Raw genomic sequence first — 19,553 nt, forward strand, 5'->3', positions numbered from 1 at the left:
ATTACTGTCAGGGTGGTTTTTATCTGGGGTGTGGGCTTCAGTTACCTGGCTGCACTGGACTCTGCTGGTTCTGAGGTGAATAAATGGGTGCAGTTGTGTGGGAACAACTCCAGCAGCTACCCCTCAAATTCCCAGCTCTTGCTGAGAAGGCTTTGATGTTGTAAAGGGTGGGGGATTTGTTTTGTCTTGTCCAGCGTGACATCTGCAGGAGAATTCCTTTCTGACTGTGTGTGTAATCAGATGTTTCCTAGCATGAGCCCAGGGTCCTTTGCTCAGCCCATTGCACATCCTGAGGCTGCACTGGCAGATTTTTAATGTGGCTGAAGGCAGTGCCTGGCCCCCCGAGAATCTGCAGTGGCAGACCTTGCCTGGGCTCCTGTCGTGGTCTAGGAAGGTGACACTTAACATGGAAATAAAATTCCATGGCAGTATTTCCTGACTGCTCAGCCAGCTCAATGCCCAATAGCAATGTTATTTTATTTACTCCAGCCAGGGAGGTAGTTTGGAGTATAAAATAGCTCAGTGTTGTTTGTCAGAATTTACTTCATTAAAACTTGCTTTTCATAAAGTCGCCAGGATACTTGACTTTACAGAAATGCTTTCCCAATGTTATTTCTAGGCAGGCAAAATTACATTTAGAACTGTGATCTGTGACTATGCTTTGTTTAAAAAAAAAATTAATTATTTAATCTCTTCCAGTTTTGCCAAGACTTCTGCCTTTATCAGTGGGCTCAGATCTGCACACACGCCATGGGGCAATCCTTGCCTGTGCTGAGATCACCCATGCTCTGTGTAAACTGGCACAAGAGAATAATAGGTATTAATGGAAGATTATCTAGACTATAAATTTTCCTTTCATGTCTGCTCTATTAAAAGCTTCCTGAGTATAATTATGGAAATCTCCATCTCACTGAACTGTGTTTCCATTGAATTTTTGTTTGTTTTTATGAGTGATGCTGAGCTTTCACGTTTTATTCGGTGATTTAAGACTTCAGTTTTAGATTCATCATCAGGAAAGGGAGATCATTAGCTGCCTTATTTGGAGACTTGAACGTGATCAGTTAAATACAGATTAATTCCTCTTCTCCTGGAAGTGTGATGTCTTCCTGGGTGGGGACAGTCTTTTGTCTTCATGGTTGGAGAAATACCTCCTCAGTGTTGGAGAAAAACCTCCTCGAGCAGCTCATGGAGTTAGACTGACTGAATGCTGGTCCAGGTATATATAAAAGTATATCTGCATATTACACATTTGCCAGCAGTGTCCATCAAAAGAATTTGTGTTGCAGTTCAAGAAAAACAGATCATTTTTAGCAGTAGGAAGTACTTGAAATAGATGGAAAAATCACAGAAGTGTTGGAGTCCAAAATACAGCTGAGCTGAGAAGGGTTATCACTGTATTGGCAATTATAGTGTTATTAGGAAGTGACACTGATTTTTTTATAAGACTTTTGGAATAGTTTTCTGTATGATAGGAAAGAATTTGTTTTCTGATCTATTTAAAATTAAATGTTGCATATTTCTGTGGAGCATAATTGCAAAATCAAATGATTGGCTTTCTGTTGGAAAGTACAATGACATTATGGAAGAAAAAATGATTTACAGCATAATTAGGGAACCTGTATTAAAAATTTTGTATACTTTTACAGCTCTGTAACGTACTATTTCAGTGAAAAATCGTTGGAGGGACTCAAGCAAATTCACCAAGAGGTTTGTAGCCAGCATAAATCTATTTTTAACCTGGAATGGTGTATGATTTTTAAGCAAAGATTTACAGTTAAGGCATCTGTCCTCCACCTTCCTCAAGCCTGTGCCAAGGGCAAACCATGTCACAGATAAGGGTTTGGACACTCCCCAGACTCTGTGGCAACTGGATATCCTGGACCCTGTGTCTCATACAGTGACACTGGGGGCTGTTCTGCCTCTTGCTGAACCCCCAGCTCTGATGCTGGAAATTACATTTCTGAAATGCCTCAAGGGGTTGCTTTGGTTCCTTTTCCCTTTGTCTTTGCTCCCCCTTCATCCTACTGACTGGCCTTGGGGTGACTGTGCTCAAGGGACACCTAGTGAGTCCATTCCTTGTCCCTGCATCCATAATTTCCTGTTTATAGACCTCAAAAGTCATATTCTGCATTTCAATTGATGAATTGTCTGTATCTCCTTTTGCTCAATGAAGCCTTGTCCTGCTCAGAGCAGTTCCAAGTGCTTCTGTGGAGATAACTTTGCCTAATTTGTCCCTTTCATTTTCAGTCATCCCATGTTGTTGGGGTTTTTTGTTTCATTTTGTTGTTGTTTTTTCTTCCCACTATGGAACTGACAACACTCTGCCATTCAGGCTCCTGCTGTTCCTGCAGGATCTGTAGTGATGCATTTTCCTGGTCTTAAAATCAAGAGTCAAACACGGTTAGAAGGGGAAAAGGGATTTTACCTTGGTGTTTATTTTAAGGATCCTTAGGTGGGCACATCCAGGTCATATGCATCGAGATGCACTCTGCTGAGTCTGTCTATCTCTCCCTCTGTTCCTGACTGTTCCCCCTCCCCAACATTGGGTGTAACATTATAGGTGTTACTAATTAGCAGATCTATCAAAGATTCCCCAGTGAGAGGCTCAAGTGAGCCCCCCTCCCCAAGGAGCCTTCCCCTGGATGGTTCTATCTTGGTTTACAGAATGTGTTCTGGAGAGGACCTTGGGCTCTGGGGCACACTGATCCCTGGCTATGAAGCTTCTAAAATGTTGAGTCTCCCAGCTTAACAAACAAGTCCAAGAATGTAGGCAAAAAGCACTAGGAATACAGAAGTTGTAAAAAGGTATAACAGGGGTATAAAAGAAAAGGCAAAAATTTTCATGGCATCAGTAGGACCTTTAGTGCCAGCTCTGATGTTCTGTCAGGCTTCACCATTCACCCACCAAAGTCCCCAGGTGCCTGTTTAATTCTGGGCACAGCTCAGAGCTGCTGCCACAGGTTGGAGAAGCACCTTTGTCCTTCTTTAGCTTTCTCATGTTGAAATGCCTGAAAGCTTGGTCAGCGCATCTCTGCTCTTGCAGTGGCCTTAAGCTGTTGTGATCCAGTTTCTGTTGTTGTTTGCAGTTAATCTGCAAGGTTGCCATAAACTCCCAATTTAAAATAATCTGGTTTTTTTGGCTTTTACCATATAGAAATGTGATAATCTCTGATTTTTTTTTAGGATGGCTTGCTGTAAAGAAGTAAGATTTTTCAGTTGCATTTGAATCTTTTTTTTTTCTGCTCAGTCTGTAGCTAGCAAAGTTATTTTCAGTGAACAGATAGTGCAGTCTATCATAATTCTAAAAGGGCCAATGGTAGAAAGCAAATCTATTTTAAAAATCCAAACTGGCTTCCAGGGTAATTGCAGGAGCAGCTTGAGTTTGGAATTCAGGAAATGCTTTATGAATGTGTTATATTGATTTTTTTTTTTTTTTAAATCAAGTTCAAATGAGTATCAAGAAGTTCTTTTAAAGAGGTTTCCCCTTTGAATTTTATTTTTAAAATTAACTGCAGGTTTGCACATCTCACAGTATATGGCATTGCATGTGAGGGGGAAAAATGAAAACACTTGGATCAAACAAATTCTAATATTAGTGTGTGTTGCTTTTTTTCCCCCCAGCTTTGCAGTCGTCAGTTATACAGGTAAGAAAAGAGACATAAAAACATTATTTTTCATCTTGGAAAATGTCAATTAAAAGGAATGAAACCAGCAGGATATGAGATATGGGGGGTTTGTTTGTACAGTTAGTGACACCCACCCCAGTCCCTCCCAGTCCCTCACGTGCTTTGTCTGCAGAGGGTTCAGAAGGGGCTGCAGAACTGGCCTTTAACAAATGAGCCCCAAATTTATTTCTTTATTTGTTTGTTTGCTTATTTATTTATTTATGTATTTAAAGGAGCTTCTGTCTGAGTTCCAGAATCCCTTTCTTCATCCTGTGTGATGAGCAGGACAGGAGCGTTGCAAAAGGTTCAGGGCAATTTTTCATCTCTCGTGACAAAGAAAATGCAAATGAGTTTTCACTAGGTTGTTTTTCATTTCCTATTTGTTGAAGCTTCCAGGAAATGAAGGGATATTGCTTAAGTAATTGTTAAGTAAATGTGAATTAAAACTGGTGTGTGACTTCAGAGTTTGCTCCTAAATGTAAGGAAATCAAAACTTAATGACTGCATGTGCAAGTGAGAGTTTTTCCTCCTTTAACTGAGAGCAGTTTTTGGTCATTTTTAGTTCACTTCTTCACACGTGACTTACCTGACAGCAGTAAACCCTAAGAAGTTTTTTGTGTAATTATTAATTACAGGTTAAAGAATTTTTATATAAGTTTTTTTTCATCTTGGAACTTTCTGAAAAAATGAGAAAATTTACTTCTTGAGGGGTCCTCCACTGTGAGGTGAAACTTCCAGCCCAGAGTGAGCTTGGGCTGGAGGATGGGCTTAGTGCTGATACTGTATATTTGTGTCTTTGTGGGTGGCTCTCTTGGCTTCCATAAATTCTTTAATGTCAGGGTGGAGCTTGGGTGTAATTTGTTTTTGTTGTAATATGCACTTCTTGCACTTAATGGTATTTATAAGATGCCTACAGAAATGTTTTCATTCTAGATAAGAGTTCTCATTCAACTCCAAGCAAGATTGGTTCACTGCTGTTTGCTCTCATACTTAGCTGAGACAGAGATGTCTGCTCTAATCCATATTGTAAAATATTAGTATGCATTAAATCCTTTAAAATAGGACAAGAAAAATAAACTAGGTTATAAAAACAAACCAACAATTTGAGTGTTGCTGGGCAAGCATTTAGTGAAACAAGCCAAACTCGTTTCATGATGAGTAATTATTGCACATAATATTCCAAAGATTTCCATTTGAGAAATTGCTACTGGGAATTTTCAGTGCTAACAGCATCTTGGAGGAATGTTGAAAACCTGTGTGTTTCATTTGTTTTTCAAGTTTTTAAGCTGTATTAACAAAGAGCATCTGGCCACATGCCTTAACTGTTTATTAGATATTTTCCTTTCACTTCTGGCCACTAAACAGCCTTGTCAGGGACTGGATGGATTTTAATGCTTTGATCAAGCTGTTTCAAGGAATTTTTTGGCCCGTGAGAAAGGGAAAAGGAAGTAAAGTGTAAAAATGCTGGATTTTTTTTTTTTTTAATTTTTTTTCTAAAGTTGCAGTTTATAATAATTTTAAGCTGGAAATAGGGTCATGAGTTTCTTGATTGTCTGATTCTGTTGAATCTATAAGGGCCTCATGTCAAACAAGAGAAAGCCAAAGTGCTGTAATGGAGACATTGATAGAGCTGCTCAACATTCTTACTTTGTTTAGCAGTTCTTGGACCATCTTTAACCTGATTTTGAAAAAATGGCCATAAATTATCCTTTACACAGGACACAGTCCTGTTTTGAGTTATACTGCAGTCAGTCTCCATTTCAAATAGACTTGAAACATTCAAATTTATTTATGCTAATTGTAGAAAATCCCATCTTCTACCGTATTACCTTTTTTTTTTAAACATGTAAGTATTTTTCTGTCCTCCTGTAGAAGTCCTTTCTTGGTTTACCGTAGTACAGTGAAAAAGGAGCCTGCAAGTCCAGGCACATCAGTGTGTACTTCCTGCCATTAGCCTTGATCCTGACACATCTGATGCACTGGTTTGTCTGGAGGAGCTGGTTGCTTTGAGCATTTGCATGTGCACTTCCACCTGTGGGTTGTGCAGGAGTTTCTGGGTTTCTGTGTGGGGGTTACAGCAAGGCACATGCAAACCATGCCCTGTAGAGCATCTGCCTCCTGTGCCTGTTTTGGGCTGTACAGGTTATAAAGTTACCAAAATTGTGCCATATTTTAATTGTTTTCAATGGCACTTTTCTGTATAAAAGCCTGAGATGGAAACTTGGGGCATTTGTTGCCTTCAGCTGTGTTACCTGGGTTAGGAAGTCACTCTGCTGGTTTAAACACAGTCAGTAGTCAGCCTGATTTCCATTCTGCTCCCACTGCACCAGCATGGTTAGTATCTGGGGTTTTTTTAGCAGATCTGTTTGTGTCGTGCATCTGAGACCTTGGACTCCTTCTCAATACTCCCTCTCCCAATTAACAAGTGATAGGAAAGAGGAAATGGCCTTAGCTTGCACCAGGGAAGGTTTAAATTGGATGTTGGAAAAAAATACTTCACTCAAAGGTTTGTGAAGCCCTTGCACAGGTTACCCAGGGCAGTGGTGCAGTCACCAGCCCTGGAGGGATTTAAAAGATGCGTTAAAAAGGGTTTGGTTGAAAAGGTTTTAACACGTTAATAATTAAGTTGGGCTCGACAGTGCTGGGTCAGTGGTTGGACTCAATGATCTTAAAGGTCTTTTCCAACCTAAATAATTCTACAATTCAATAATACGAAAAGTCTTCAAGAAAACAGTATTTTAATAGTAACTGTGTTAAGATTCTCCAAAACTGCCTCATCTGGTATGAGGTTCTTGAGCGACTGTTCAGCTGAACAGATGTTCACAATTTTTTTTACCTTCCTTGTAGCCAGTTGTGAGTCTGATACCACAAGTCTGAATGCCCAGAGTTGGTGACAAGATCAGGAACGGATATGGAAGTGCTGGGCTTCCTGCAGGTGGTTGCAGTGCACTTTGGATTTCAGCAGAAGTTGTGTTTATTGGCCCTTGAGGGTTCCATCCGAGCTGGATGTGTCGGGATGTTCGTCAGCGACTCCCACGCCGGGCACTGCGGTGCCTGCGACGTGCTGCACACCCAGCCTTGCTCTGAGCTCATCCCTGCAGCCTCTGGAGAGACTGGCTGGGTGTGGAGCACGTCAGCTGTGGCAGCCCAGCAGATTTAGGAGCTCGGAGGAGCAGCCAGTGTCAGTTGAACTGGCACCTTCTGAGTTTCGGCTTTTCCAGCAGAGTAAGGGAGCCCGCAGGTGTTGACAGGTGCTGGGCAAAAGAGAAACTTGTCTCATTTCAAAGACCTTTAAGGTTGTAACTAATCTTGATGGTTTCAGGGCAAATGTGTTTCTTGGCATTCATCTGCCTGAAAGAGTTTTTTAGACATATGAGCTTAATCAGCGAATAATTCCAGCCTTGCAACGAAGCTCGTCTTAACAGTTCTTCCGAGTTCAAATGTTTCATGCATCCAGTGCCTGGCTGGCTCTGTGAGGTCGTGCTGTGCTGTCCTCTGAAGAGTTAGGAGGTGAAATTCTTCTCTACAAGCTGAAGTCACTGGGAAAACTTCCATAGAGCCAGGATTGCACCTGTAGCATTCTGGGGTTGGAATACAGCGTGGCGTATGAATTTCCAGTAGTCTAAAACTTGGTGTTTCTCCTGTTAATATGGTTTATTCTGTGTACCTTGAAGGGTTGGCCATGACAGCTTTGTTAATCTGTTCAACTGTGCTCAGGGGTTTCTTTTTCCCCTCTGTGTACCCTCTGATAAAGCCATTCTGTACCTCCAAAACCCAGGGAATATGCAACTTGGACCTTTTAAGATACCTCAGTTCTATTTGGGACAAAGAGTTCCCAAGGAAAATTCTTGGTTGCTGTTCATATGTAGGTGAAATGTGTGTTCTCAGCTTCCCAAAAAATCCAGTATTTGCCTGAATCTCTTCAGCTATTCCAGTACTTTCAGCTTCAGGTTTGGATGCCGGTGAAAACTTAGATCCTTTTCAATTCTGAACAGCTTCAGTTACTGTTATTTTTATTATCCTAAAGAGGAATTCTGGCTTTCTGACAGAAAGCAGGCTTTAAATAATTTAAAAAAATAAATCCACAAAAGTACTTTGAACTTCTTTATGCCCTGAGAACAGCACTGTCACTGGTTCTGATTCAAGCCAACGTAATTATAAAATAGACACTGTCATTCTCAGGTCAGTAATGTTAATTCGTCAGTTCTGCAAGGGATTATATATTTTATTTTCCACACATAAATTGTGACTCATCCCAGGATGTTTCTAGGAGAGAAGCATTGCTGTGGAACTGCACAGAGGAAGGAATGCTTAGGAGCTTGTGGAACCTGGGCACTGCATCAGTCAATTTGCAAATTGAATTAATAATTAGAGCTTGAAACAGGTACATCTAATAATGTGATGCAACTTGTAGATGTGTCTTTGGAATAAAAAAGAAAAGAATACTGACTGTACAGCAAAATTCAGAATCTCTGAATTAGGTAGATCCGTATCTTTTTAATTTAGTGAAATACTGTGGAGTGAGATAAAGTTAATAGAAAGATGCTCATCGTGTTTGACAAACTAAGCACTGACTGAGGAAAGATCTTGGGTTATGATAGAATTCTTGGTTCTTAAAAGTGAAATATGCATGAGCTGTGGAAAGGGGGAAAAAAAAATTAGTGCTATTGGTGGACATACAGTGAGTCTGGGCAAGAACCAACTCGGGAAGCTTTGCAGAGGAGCACACACAGGTCGTGGTGCTGCCCAAGAGGGATTTGATTGGAGTTTGTGCTGTGTGGAAATGCTGCTATGCAAATCCCTGTCACCTTTCTGCATTCTTGCATGGGGACAACAATCCTCAGAGAGGCTCTAAACTCTGGAATTAAATGGAGTTGGTGAAACGCCAGAGGAAGGGATAGCACTCAAATTATTAACATCAGCATAGCTTGAAGTGGCCTGACTTCCTTCTTGGCAGTGCAAGGAAATGGAGAAGAGCAGCCTTTGTGACTCAGTTCTTGCTTTGTAGTTGGAACAGAATAGTCCATATCTGAATCCCTGCATCAGCAGACTCTGCTGCACAGCAAACACATTTGCAAGATGATTATTTTATACTCATTTGCAGTAAGGCAACAGACAAAAGGCAAGGAATGGGTGAAGGCAAAATAAAGGGGAAAAGAAGTGTGGAAGAGGAAGCAAGGCTTGCCACATCAGTCGCCTGTTTTTGCCGCTGTCTCGACTCCTTGCATCACTTTTTTTGTTTTCTAATTTAAATTTTTTAGAAGCTAAAGAGCAGACAGATTGGCAGGAAGGTGGGGTAGACAGCACACAGACCTTATCAGCATGAGGATGTAGAATCTGTGCTTGCTTCCTACAATGATAAACTGAGCTGGGGATTATTAAATTAGGCCTAATAGATATTGATTGTCGAAAGCAAAAGTTTCTCAATTACAGGAAGTGCTGATCTATGGTAAATGAGAATATTGTGGAGTTGGCATCTGTGCATTGCCTGAAACACCAGTGAAATTGTTGAGCAGTCAGAAACCCAGAGCATATTACAGAAGGGACCTCCTTGTGTGGAATGGAAAAACGTGTTTAAAACGTTCAGGCTTTTGAAGCTCATACAAAGGGATAAATTGGAGAACAAAGTTTTAAGAGTTGTTAGGATTGCTAAGCTTGCCTTCTGAGCACAGCTACTAATTTTATTGTGGGGAGAGAGGAGGGAAGAAAATGTTTAAAATAAACAAAAAACAACAAGCAAATAAACAAAAAAGTCTTTGTTGTTTCTCCCCTTGCTGGGAGTTTCTGCCAGAGCATGGACATGCAAACAGGTGATTAAGGGTTTGGCACACCTCAGGGAGGAAATATTCCAGCAGAAGTGAAGGGAGACAATAAGGAGTCAAGGGAGGAAATATCCAAAGGAAGGGGAGGTCAAAGGTTCACAAAATGGAACAATTAAGCCACAGAGGGTGACACTGAGTGGAACACCTCAGGCATTGCCTTGGGGATGGATATCCATACAAGCAGCAGACAGTGCTCAGTTGGGGTGAGGAGAAGTCTCTGACAGAGCCAGGAGAAGCCAAAGAATGGAAACAGGCCCTGCCATTTCCAGGATGCTTTTTCCTCTCCCCACTTTCTGCCCAGTTCAGACTTTCTTCTCCCGGTGCTGTCACTGGTCAGGCTCACGTTCAGGCAGAGGAAGTGGGCTGAGGTCTGAGCTGGTGAAACCATCCTTTAGGAACACACCTTTGCCTCACGAGGGTTTGAAGTAGTTTGAGCTATTTGTTTCTCTCCCTTTTCTGATGTGTTTCTTGTGGTGATGAACACAAAATCACCTGGGAGGGGTCTTGAGCAGGAAAGGAGAAGGGTGATAAGTCTCACCAGGAGAGGAAACCAGTTAACATATGTGAAAATGGGAACTGGGAAGGGAAGTTTCTATTTAGTTTTACAGAGATGATGATTTTATTTAAAAATTGCATGTAGTTGCTTTTCACTTGTGGAAATCAGAAGCTGGTAGAAGACTGTATGACTGGAAAGTCCTTTGGCCAGTCTCACAGGCTTGGAATGTTTCTGAAGCAAGTGAAAAGAAAAGCAGAATGAACTTGACAGTCTTTTTATTTTTCACATTAAAGACTAGTAAGACTGGGAGTGCATTTTTGCAAGAAGAAAGCTTTATATTCAGGAGAGGTTTGTATTAATCCCGCTGATGCAAGAAAAGTTGATTTTAAAAAGAAGCAGACTTGATCCAATACAAAACTGCAGGTATTTTGTGCTCTGCTTTCATTCTGAAATGGTTTTGAGGGGTTTTTGCCTCACTCTAGGCAATAATCCACTCAGGTTGCCTGTGATGGGTTGTTCTCTGAAGTCTGTTTCTGCTTTGCAGGGGTTTAGGTGGAGAGCTGATGAGACCGGCTGGTGAGTACCACAGCTGGGGTGGCACAGCAGGAGAGGTGCCCTGAGGAATTTGGCTCTTTACATGTTTCCAGCTGGTTTTGCATATGTTGTGTTGAATGTATAAGTAAAGTCTTCACAGTAATTTAAAAAATACAAACTTTGGAGGCCAATCAGAAGATGGGTGCACCAGGGCATGGGGTGCCAATACCCTTGGAATAACTCTGTAAGAGCTGGAGATGGTTGTGGGGTCTGTGGCCTTCTGTTGTTGCACACAGTGAAGTTTTTTCAGGGTTGAACTGTCTTCCTTCAGTGATTTACTCAGATTCCTCTTCAGAAGAGAAAGGATCTGCACTTTTAGGCAGAAGCCATCGTGGAAATAATGATTTTGTCATCACATGTGTGTGTGCAGAAGTGAAGCATAAAGACCATCTAAACAACAGTCTGTGGAAAGCGTGGCATCACAGAAAAGATGGATTTTGAAGATTGTTATATACAGAACCACTGTGAAAAGGAAGGAGGGGTGTTGCAGGAAAGAGTAGGCTGGGTGGATGAGGAAATGATACCAACTTGGTTTCCTGCTTGTGAGTTGAATGAAGGAAGTGCTACAGAGCAGATTCCAGCTTGGAAGATGTGAAGCCATCCAGACCTTGTGGGTAAAGGAGCTTCAGTACTGAGGTGGAAGAGCAAGGGGATTTCAGTGAGGTTACAGCTGTATGACATGAAAATACAGGCTGCAAGAACAGTTTTTTTGTAATATGCTTTAGCTTTTAAGCAGCTGAATATGTCATGGTTTTGGAGAAGTACAAATGGCAGTATTTTGGCATGATACAACTGTGTAGGTGGAATAAGAGAAGAATTGAAAAATGTTCCACAAATTGCCTGCATGTCTAATGAAGATGATGGTCTCAACCACAACAGAGCACAAAGAAGCACAGAGAACTAAGGAGGAACGCCAAGAGACTTGGGTTTAGTCACATTGCACTTAACCTTGTCTGTGAATAACTATTAGCACAGAGAAGCTGACACACACTATTTATTGAGAGGGGTTTGTGTGACATTGCCATAGTGAGGAGTGAGTTCAAGAGTAGATTTGGAGCCCAGTAAGTTGAGGATAAATGAAGATGATGAGCTGTGAAGAGAGCCCAGAGGAAGAGTCAAAAATCAAGTTGTGGGAGGAGAGGAAAACAAAGTGGTGGCCTTGCTTTAATGCAGCACCTTTTTCTGTCCTCTCCCTCCTCTCCACCAACTCTAAAGCAGCCAGGCTGGGAGATGGAGCTGTACCAGTCTGGTTTATTTGAACTGAACCCCAGGAGGTGAAAGGTAATGGTGTTCCCCAAGTGCTGAGTTTTCATTTGAGCAATACAGTCAATCTGTTGGACAGAAAATTTGCAGTGTTTACTGTGTTAATCTCCACTCCCCCAAAAAAGCCTCAAAACATGTAAGAAAAAATGCAGTTCTCAAAGTGGGTTTGTAAGCATAGAACTCAAATAAGTTCATAGATTTAAAATAAGAAGGACTTTTTTATTAAAAGGATGTCCTCACATATGCCAAGTATCAAAGGAAATAAAATTGCATCCAGTTTCATAGCTCCAGGCTCTGTGCAGTGAACAAATGCCACTCCTTGGAGGTTCAAAAACAACGTGAATAAGAAGTAGGAAAACCTGTCAAATATATTTAAATAGTTTTTAGTGGCTGCATTATTATCCTTGCCTCAGTTGGTTTACTATCACTGATGCTACACTGCCATTTCCAGGCTGTATAGTAAAAAGAAAGGTGGCTGATGTGTACGTGCACACCTTGAATGGCAGAGGGGGAAAACATCCCACCAAACAAAGGATTTACATGAATGATGGGGATAACTCATGTCAGAGGGCAGTTACTGCATCATAGTGATTTTGGTACAAGTGTAATATTCTTTGAGTTTTTAATTCCCCTTATTTTGAACATCTATTTGCAAATATTCTTCAGTTTAAAATGAATGCTAATGTAACTTCCTGGGGTTGTGTCTTCAAAACTGCTACAATTTCTCTTTCTTGGGGGGGTATTTATCCTGTTATCAAACTTATTTTCTTACAGTCTGCACTTTAATTGAAAAGTTGTCGCTGTCAAAAATGCCATTTAGAGGAGATCCAATAATTGGTATGTCCTGTTTTAAATAACCTTCCATGATTGTAGAAACTATTTATTAAACTAAAGCATTAACAAATTGTGTTTTTCAAAGAAGCAAAATTAATGGGGTTGGGTGGCCTAGCACATTAAGAAATACGAAAAAGATGCACAAATACTGCAGCAGATGCTGATGCAAATTGAATATTTGTTTTTTAGCTGTTGACAATAAATAGAATTTTGTGCAGTATTCAGCATCACCAGGCATGGGGTGTTCACTGTGGGCATGGCAATCCAATCTGGAGTAGCTGTACTGAGAGTCACAGCCTTGTTTAGTTTGGAAAACCAAGGACATGGGTCGATCTGTATAATTGCTGGTCTGTGGAAAAATGAAAAGGAGAATGTTGAAGTTCAGAAAGTAAGAAAAGTTAAAGCTGTTCATGTTCCTTGCTATTCCAGGTGGTTGGCAGTGGTTAATAAATGACAGTCTAAGGCATCTCACTCTTGTTTCCAGTGCTGCACGACAGCATATAAAGGTACAATAATTCCTCTTCCTTCATGTGGTCACGTTAAATACAGAATCAGAAATACTTTTGCTTTCCTTTGGTGGATTATTTTCCATGGGTTCTTATTGGTTCTTGAATACCTGTTTCTTAGATATGTGAGAAAGGGTATTTTAAAAAGTGTGTTTTGAATTCCTCAAGATTCCAGTGGACCTTTTTGATGAGTACTTGACCAGTTATCCCAAAGGTTGTTCTTGTCTGTACATCTGCACAGGGTGGGGAGTTGCTGATGGTGCTGGAAGCTACTCCCCAGTGGCTCTGTGGTTACATTTAGAGGATGTTTTGCTTCTGTTTTGGTGTACCTGTAAAATGTGTGGTTTCAGAGAACTTCTGTGAGAATTAAAAACACCGTGGATGATGTCCACAGGTGCTGAGGGCGTTTGGTAACTCTGCCAACACTGATGGGAGTTACCAGAGTTATTTGGGACAGCAAGCTTAAATTTTCCATTAAACTCTGCTGCAAATCCTTTTACTGTGCTCTCAAACTGCTCTGATTCTGAATATTAAATCCATTGATGGGTATGTCTCATGCAGTTTTATTTATCTTAACACTGCCAGTTATTTGCCTTAATATTCCCAAGAAATCCCATGGCAGTTTGATCCCATGCTCTTAAAGGCTCTGCTGAATTATAAAGCCCATTTGTCTGCCCTGTTAGAGCTTACAGACAATCTGAATTTAACATACTCTGCTCATCGTGTTAGGTTTTAATAATAAGATAAAAAGCCATTCCAAGTATCTCGCAGCTCATCTTTTTAAATTGTCCTTGGGAGACAGAGGAGACTGGAGTGCATCCAAATCACTGAAGGAAATTAAAAGATGAAATTTGAATTCTTAGGATATTCTTTTGGGATTAGCAATTTATTCAAAGTGTCGGTATGTCTTACAACTGGAACTTCTAAACCAAAAGCTTAGAAGAATTAATTATAGGTTGTAGAGAATTTTGGCTTGTTTGATAAACATTAGTTAAAGCCAAGCAAAGCATGATTAATAAATATCAATTCTCACTTATTTCTGCTTCTGTTTTAGAGAGAAATAATTTTAATGCTTAAGGTGTTGAAAAGTAATCTTTTTTTTCCCCAGACAAACAGTATTCTCTTCCAGTGTAGCTTCTTATATTTAAGGTGAAAAACATTAAATTTAGAAAGTGAAGGATGTGAGCAACCTGGTCCCAGGCATCCTTGCCCATGGCAGAGGTTGGATAAGATGGCCTTTAAGGGTCCCTGACCTACAGCAGTTAGATAATTCTGCATATTTTGCTACTGTAATGCCTGTGGTAGTTAAAATATTGTTTAGGTGAGTGCTGGTTTTCTTTCAAGTCCTTGGTTTTGCATAGAGAACTGGTCTGAGGTGTCTTTGAGGGCAGAATGAATCAGCTGGGCAGGATTTCTGTGTTACATTTAAGATTTCTTGTACCCGGAGAACATGAGTGTTAATAAGTATTGCTGCTATTCACATGAAGTGAACAATGCAGAGCTTTTGTGTGCTTTCAAATTTATTATAATCTCGGGTAACATTGTATTATTAGCTGAAAAGTATAATTCAGCCATAAATTTTATGAGAAAACCTATTATGTGCTTTTTGAAATAGCAGCTGAGTTGTTTTGTGTTCTGTATCAGTAACTGAACCCACTCTAAAAGTGAGGAGGCTCAGGTATAATACACAACCTTTGATCCTTTTCTAAACCCATTAAAATCAGGACACCAGGCCTTTGATCCTGGGTGTTGGGGCTTTTTTGTTTATAACCTTCAGTCCATGTTCTTTTCTGTGTTTCCTTTCTGTCACTTCCTGGGGAGAGAGGGTTTGTTTCTTGTCAATCTGGCATCAGTACATGGAAGATGAAACAATGACTTGTGTATTTTGTAATGCTCTGTCATCCTGGAGGTCTTTCATTTGAACTGAAAATGCATTTTATATATTACTGTTATTGTCTTAAATGCTAATTCAGCTTACTGCTCATATTGAAGGAATAAGATTAAAATCTGGTTTTTTCCTTACATAAGTTTCCTTACTAAGCCAGTATTGGGAAGAAGTAATAAGAAAGTAAATGCCAGTATCTGAAAGTTTTTTTGGTTTTTTTTTTTTTTAATCCACTTTCTTTTTCCTTAAAAATTCTAAAAACATATGAGTTGAGTGAATGTATCTCTGTGCCTTTGTTGCAGGAGTCTGCAGTGTCTGCACTGGCTGCACTGTGCAATGAATTTTACATCAACGAGAGGGGAGAAGCTGATCCAGCTCTGCAGGGTAATGATTCATGTTTAAAATAGAGGCACAGAATACTGGGCTGGACCAAACTTGCACTTTGGAGGTATTGCAGAGAATGGGGAGGGACTTCAGTAGTTTTAAGGGAATTTAAAATTCTTCAGGACAAAATAACTGACAGCTGAAAGTTGTCTGAAAAATGACAGCTGGAAGTGTAGGAAATGTGTCTGGGGTTTTGCTGCCTTTAGACTGGAGGTGAATAGAAGGTACCACCATAATGAATACTAGGCAAATGTATGTTGCGTTTCTATTCCATACTGTAAAACAAAGAAACAAAGATTGTTTCTAAAATCCTAAATTTTAACAAAACGAGTCTTTTTCACATCCTATTTTGATAAACTCTGCCAGAGATCTTGGCTTGATTTACAGGAGAATTGCTAAGGGATAAGGAAAGGATAGAAAAGGACACCCAGAGTTGTTTTAAATGTGCATGTGAAAGCTCACGTGTTTGTATTTGGATCAGCAGTACAGGAGGAGGCTTAAACTTCTCTTAGGGGCATATGAATCAGCATCTTTTTTTATACTGCTTTTCTTGTACCTGTCTTTGTTTCAAGTATCAGATTGTATCATGTCCATCAGAGACAGATTGCTGGATTGTACAGATAAATATTTTAAGAATAACAACATTTATATTCTTGCTTTTCTAAATAGGGCAGTGAATTTACATATACTTAATAAAATCTTGATTTCTTTTCCTGTTTTTTGCCATTACTAAATCAGGTAACAGAATACCTTATTATTTATTTGTTTATTGTTTATTACAGTTGTTCCCAAAATGAACTTGATATCGATCACATATGTAGTTGCATGAGGTCCATGCCCCAAAGACATTAGGGCTGAACTATAAAAGCAGCCTATCTTGATTTTAAAATACTTTATATAATGCTAAATCTCCATGTTTTTGTCAAAAAAACCCCAAACAAACCCAAACCCCAAAATTGCCTTTTCCTTCCTGGAGTTTGGCCCTGCCTGTCAAATTCTTTGTGGGCAGCATGAGAAGGTGTGACATGGTACCAAGGCAGATAAAATCCTCATAACCTCAGGAAAGGGTCATGTGTAAAACCAGAATGTGTGGGGTGGGAGGAGGCAATGCTGACTCAAAGCAAACAAGCTAAAAATGAGTTGAAAAGTTGATAGGTCAAACTTTATGTAAGGATGAAGTTTCATGGTTCTGTAAAAGTGGACTGGGAAACTCAGGCAGATGCCCAAGTCAGGAAGGAGAAGGGATCTGCCCAAAGTACAGGCAGTAGATGCCTGCAGCTGTTGTTGCTGTACTCATTTAGATCCCTCTGAAGCCTAATTGTTTTTTCCTGGATTTTAGGTTAACTCTTCATCTGGCTTGTGCTTGAAGGGACCATGGCAATGTGGCCATGATGGTCCAGGGACACAGTTAAGTCAAATTTGTAGATACAGACAAAATTTTTCCTCGGATTTTTCTGAAATAGAATTGTGGGTTGAGAATTTTTCTGTTCTAGAAAAATCTCTGGTCAGCTCCTTCTTGAGTACCCTTTTGTTTGGCCTTGACTGCACTGGACCCTTTTCCACACGTGATAACAGAAGTGCCATTACACATGCAAGCATCTTGAAAAAGAAAAAAAGGTGTATTTTCTCTCGGTACCAATAAAACTTACAAATTTCATGCCTGTCTGTTGTGGGATTGAAATCCACAGTGTGTGAGGGATGTGGGTATGTGTGGAAGCTGCAGTGCAGAAGACATTCAGCACAGTGCAGGTGCCTTAGATAAGTCAGTTAAAGCAGGTCTGGACATGATCTCGAGGGGATTAGGAAGAGAAAAAAGCTTTTGGTAAAATTTAACCAGCGTTTCAGTGTGGCTTGGTGATTAAAATGAAAACACCAATCAAAGGTGCTTTAGCAATTTGACATTTGGAATCTGTCTTTATAAGGCTACAGTTTTATTGAATCACTGGGTTTTTTTTTCTTTTTGCCTCTGCTTTGACCATCTCTTTGGTTTTGGGTTTTTTTTTTTTCCCTGTCTTAATGTGTTCTGCTTTGGTTTTGCTGACTTTCTCCTTTAATATTCTTTCAGGACGGGTTGTTTGGAATTAATATTGTAGACACTTCATAGGCCCTGTTGGTTTATGAAGCTGAAGCCTCTTAGAAGAATATTAACATTTGCATTACACTTTTCCACCATAATTACTAAGTGGTTATAAGCAAAGAGCTGCTTGTTTGCTCATTGCTGTGTCATTTGGCTAAAATGTCAATCTTAAATTTACATCAATCAAAGTGGAGACTGTCACAGCCCCACCGTGTAAGATCTTCTTGCTGTCGCAGCAAACGCTGCGTCTTCCTATGGCCTCAGGACTCTTAACACCCCGGTGGTTTGGAAAGTTTTGAATAATAGATGTGCTTATCTGAAGGTATTGCTCATCTCTGGCCAGGGAGCTGGGCCCCTGATGTGAGGGACGAGTTGGGGCCTGTCCATTGCATTGGGCTTTAAAAGAAACACTCATGAATGATGATGAATGGGGAGTTTCTTATGGCAACTCTTCTTTCTTCCTCTAGCAAATATTGCTCAATCATTTAAACCTTAGATTACAGTAAGCAGTGGCACAATTATGTAATCATCCCAGGATCTCCAATTCTTTTTCTCTGAGGATTAAAAAGTGTCTCTCCAGTAAAGCGATCTGTGAGACCACCTTGCTCCTTTCTGAATCAGAGCTGTGTTTATTGCAGCTGTCTTGGAGAAGCTTTTTTGGAGTACCTTGTTTTTCTCTGCATCTTACAGAAGAGTTTAATGTGAAAAATCAGGTAAAGGAAGTATTGTCTATAAGTCTGAGATAAAGACTGCAGCAGAAGTGTGTACCTGCTCCTGCCTTTTTCTCTTTTTATTTTTTCATACACCATTATTTTCTCCTTGGTATTGCTTTACAAGTTTGGTGTGAGGTTCCTTTTTCCATGCCCAGCTGAGTTTATCCTTGTGCCTTCTGTTACTGTTTGTAGAGCCACTGTCTCTGTTGTGTCCTGTGCCAGCACAGAGAACCAAGGGAGCACTTCTTGAGCCTTCTCCTCCAAAACACCCAACTTCATTTTTGTCTATGAAAAATGATCTGAAATTATCTCACTGTTGAGGTGTGATCTGTGTGTATGTGCTGAAACAAGACTCCCATCAGGAGTTTTCTGAGGGAAAACTGTTAAAAGAACTGACCTTCACAAACCTTTTGGGGATCTCCTTCCTAACACAGAATACTTTTCCAATGATAGAAAATGGTGACCACCTATAAATATAAAAGAACTTCCTCCCCTGTGCTTACCCAGAAATTTGTGCTTACACTTACTATTTGGATTTCTAAAGCATTATATCTCTTTAAAATTGAGAACTTTGTCTTCTCTCTCTGAAACAGTAGGATTAGTCTAAATACAAACTCAGATTTTTAGACAGAAAATATTATTTCATTCATGTAAAATTGAACACCTTAAAATTTTTATCCTTTTCCTGTAGAAATTAAGGTATTCTTCATTTTAGTTAAACAAATTACAAAATTTTCCAGCTCCTTTGTTTAGGGGATCTTTCCCTTATTTTTTTTCCTTAGCCAAATATGAAATTATAATGATGTGGTGGTTGCTTTTCACTCTGCAACTATGTTTTTTTCTAGATGAGCTGGTGACACAGTACGTTTCAGAACTACAAAACGCAGAGGAAATGATTCGTTGTGGCTTTTCACGAGCTCTTGGGGCCCTTCCAAGATTTCTGCTGAAGGGCAAGCTCCAACAGGTGAGAAAATAGGATCATTGTAATGAGAAGAGGGTTTTGAGTGAAACCTGTGACAGTAATCAAATAAATAATAATGATCATAATTAAAGGTCTTTGTCAAAGGGGTTTGAATGCTAATGTACAGAAAATCATCATGAGTTGAGCTTGCCATAGTTTCTGATGATTAATGTTTAGTCCTGCTTTAGCAGTGTTAATGGAAAAGCCAGAGGTTGAGTTACCCCTTTGCTATGGGACAGTGCTCCAAAGGAAGAGGGAGGTGTGCTGGCCACTCCTGCTGAGAATCCAAACTCTGCTGCCTGCTTGCTTCTTTCATTCAGGATTGAACTCATTTTAATGTGATGTCAAAATTT

The 19,553-nt window shown here is 40.0% G+C and overlaps 1 protein-coding gene across 1 annotated transcript in view; it reads left to right on the forward strand.

Moving 5' to 3' along the window:
* Positions 1 to 19,553, forward strand: part of TBCD (tubulin folding cofactor D) — a 115,207-nt gene that overhangs the window by 68,093 nt on the left and 27,561 nt on the right. Inside the window, exons 21-28 of the mRNA XM_069032803.1 lie at positions 700 to 817; positions 1,647 to 1,707; positions 3,622 to 3,644; positions 10,528 to 10,559; positions 12,615 to 12,677; positions 13,104 to 13,180; positions 15,368 to 15,449; positions 19,085 to 19,203. Of these exons, the coding sequence (XP_068888904.1) occupies positions 700 to 817; positions 1,647 to 1,707; positions 3,622 to 3,644; positions 10,528 to 10,559; positions 12,615 to 12,677; positions 13,104 to 13,180; positions 15,368 to 15,449; positions 19,085 to 19,203 (575 nt within the window). The remainder of the gene's footprint in view (positions 1 to 699; positions 818 to 1,646; positions 1,708 to 3,621; positions 3,645 to 10,527; positions 10,560 to 12,614; positions 12,678 to 13,103; positions 13,181 to 15,367; positions 15,450 to 19,084; positions 19,204 to 19,553) is intronic.

The sequence above is a fragment of the Aphelocoma coerulescens genome, chromosome 18 (assembly GCF_041296385.1).
Source record: "Aphelocoma coerulescens isolate FSJ_1873_10779 chromosome 18, UR_Acoe_1.0, whole genome shotgun sequence".
Classification (NCBI taxonomy): Eukaryota; Metazoa; Chordata; class Aves; order Passeriformes; family Corvidae; genus Aphelocoma; species Aphelocoma coerulescens.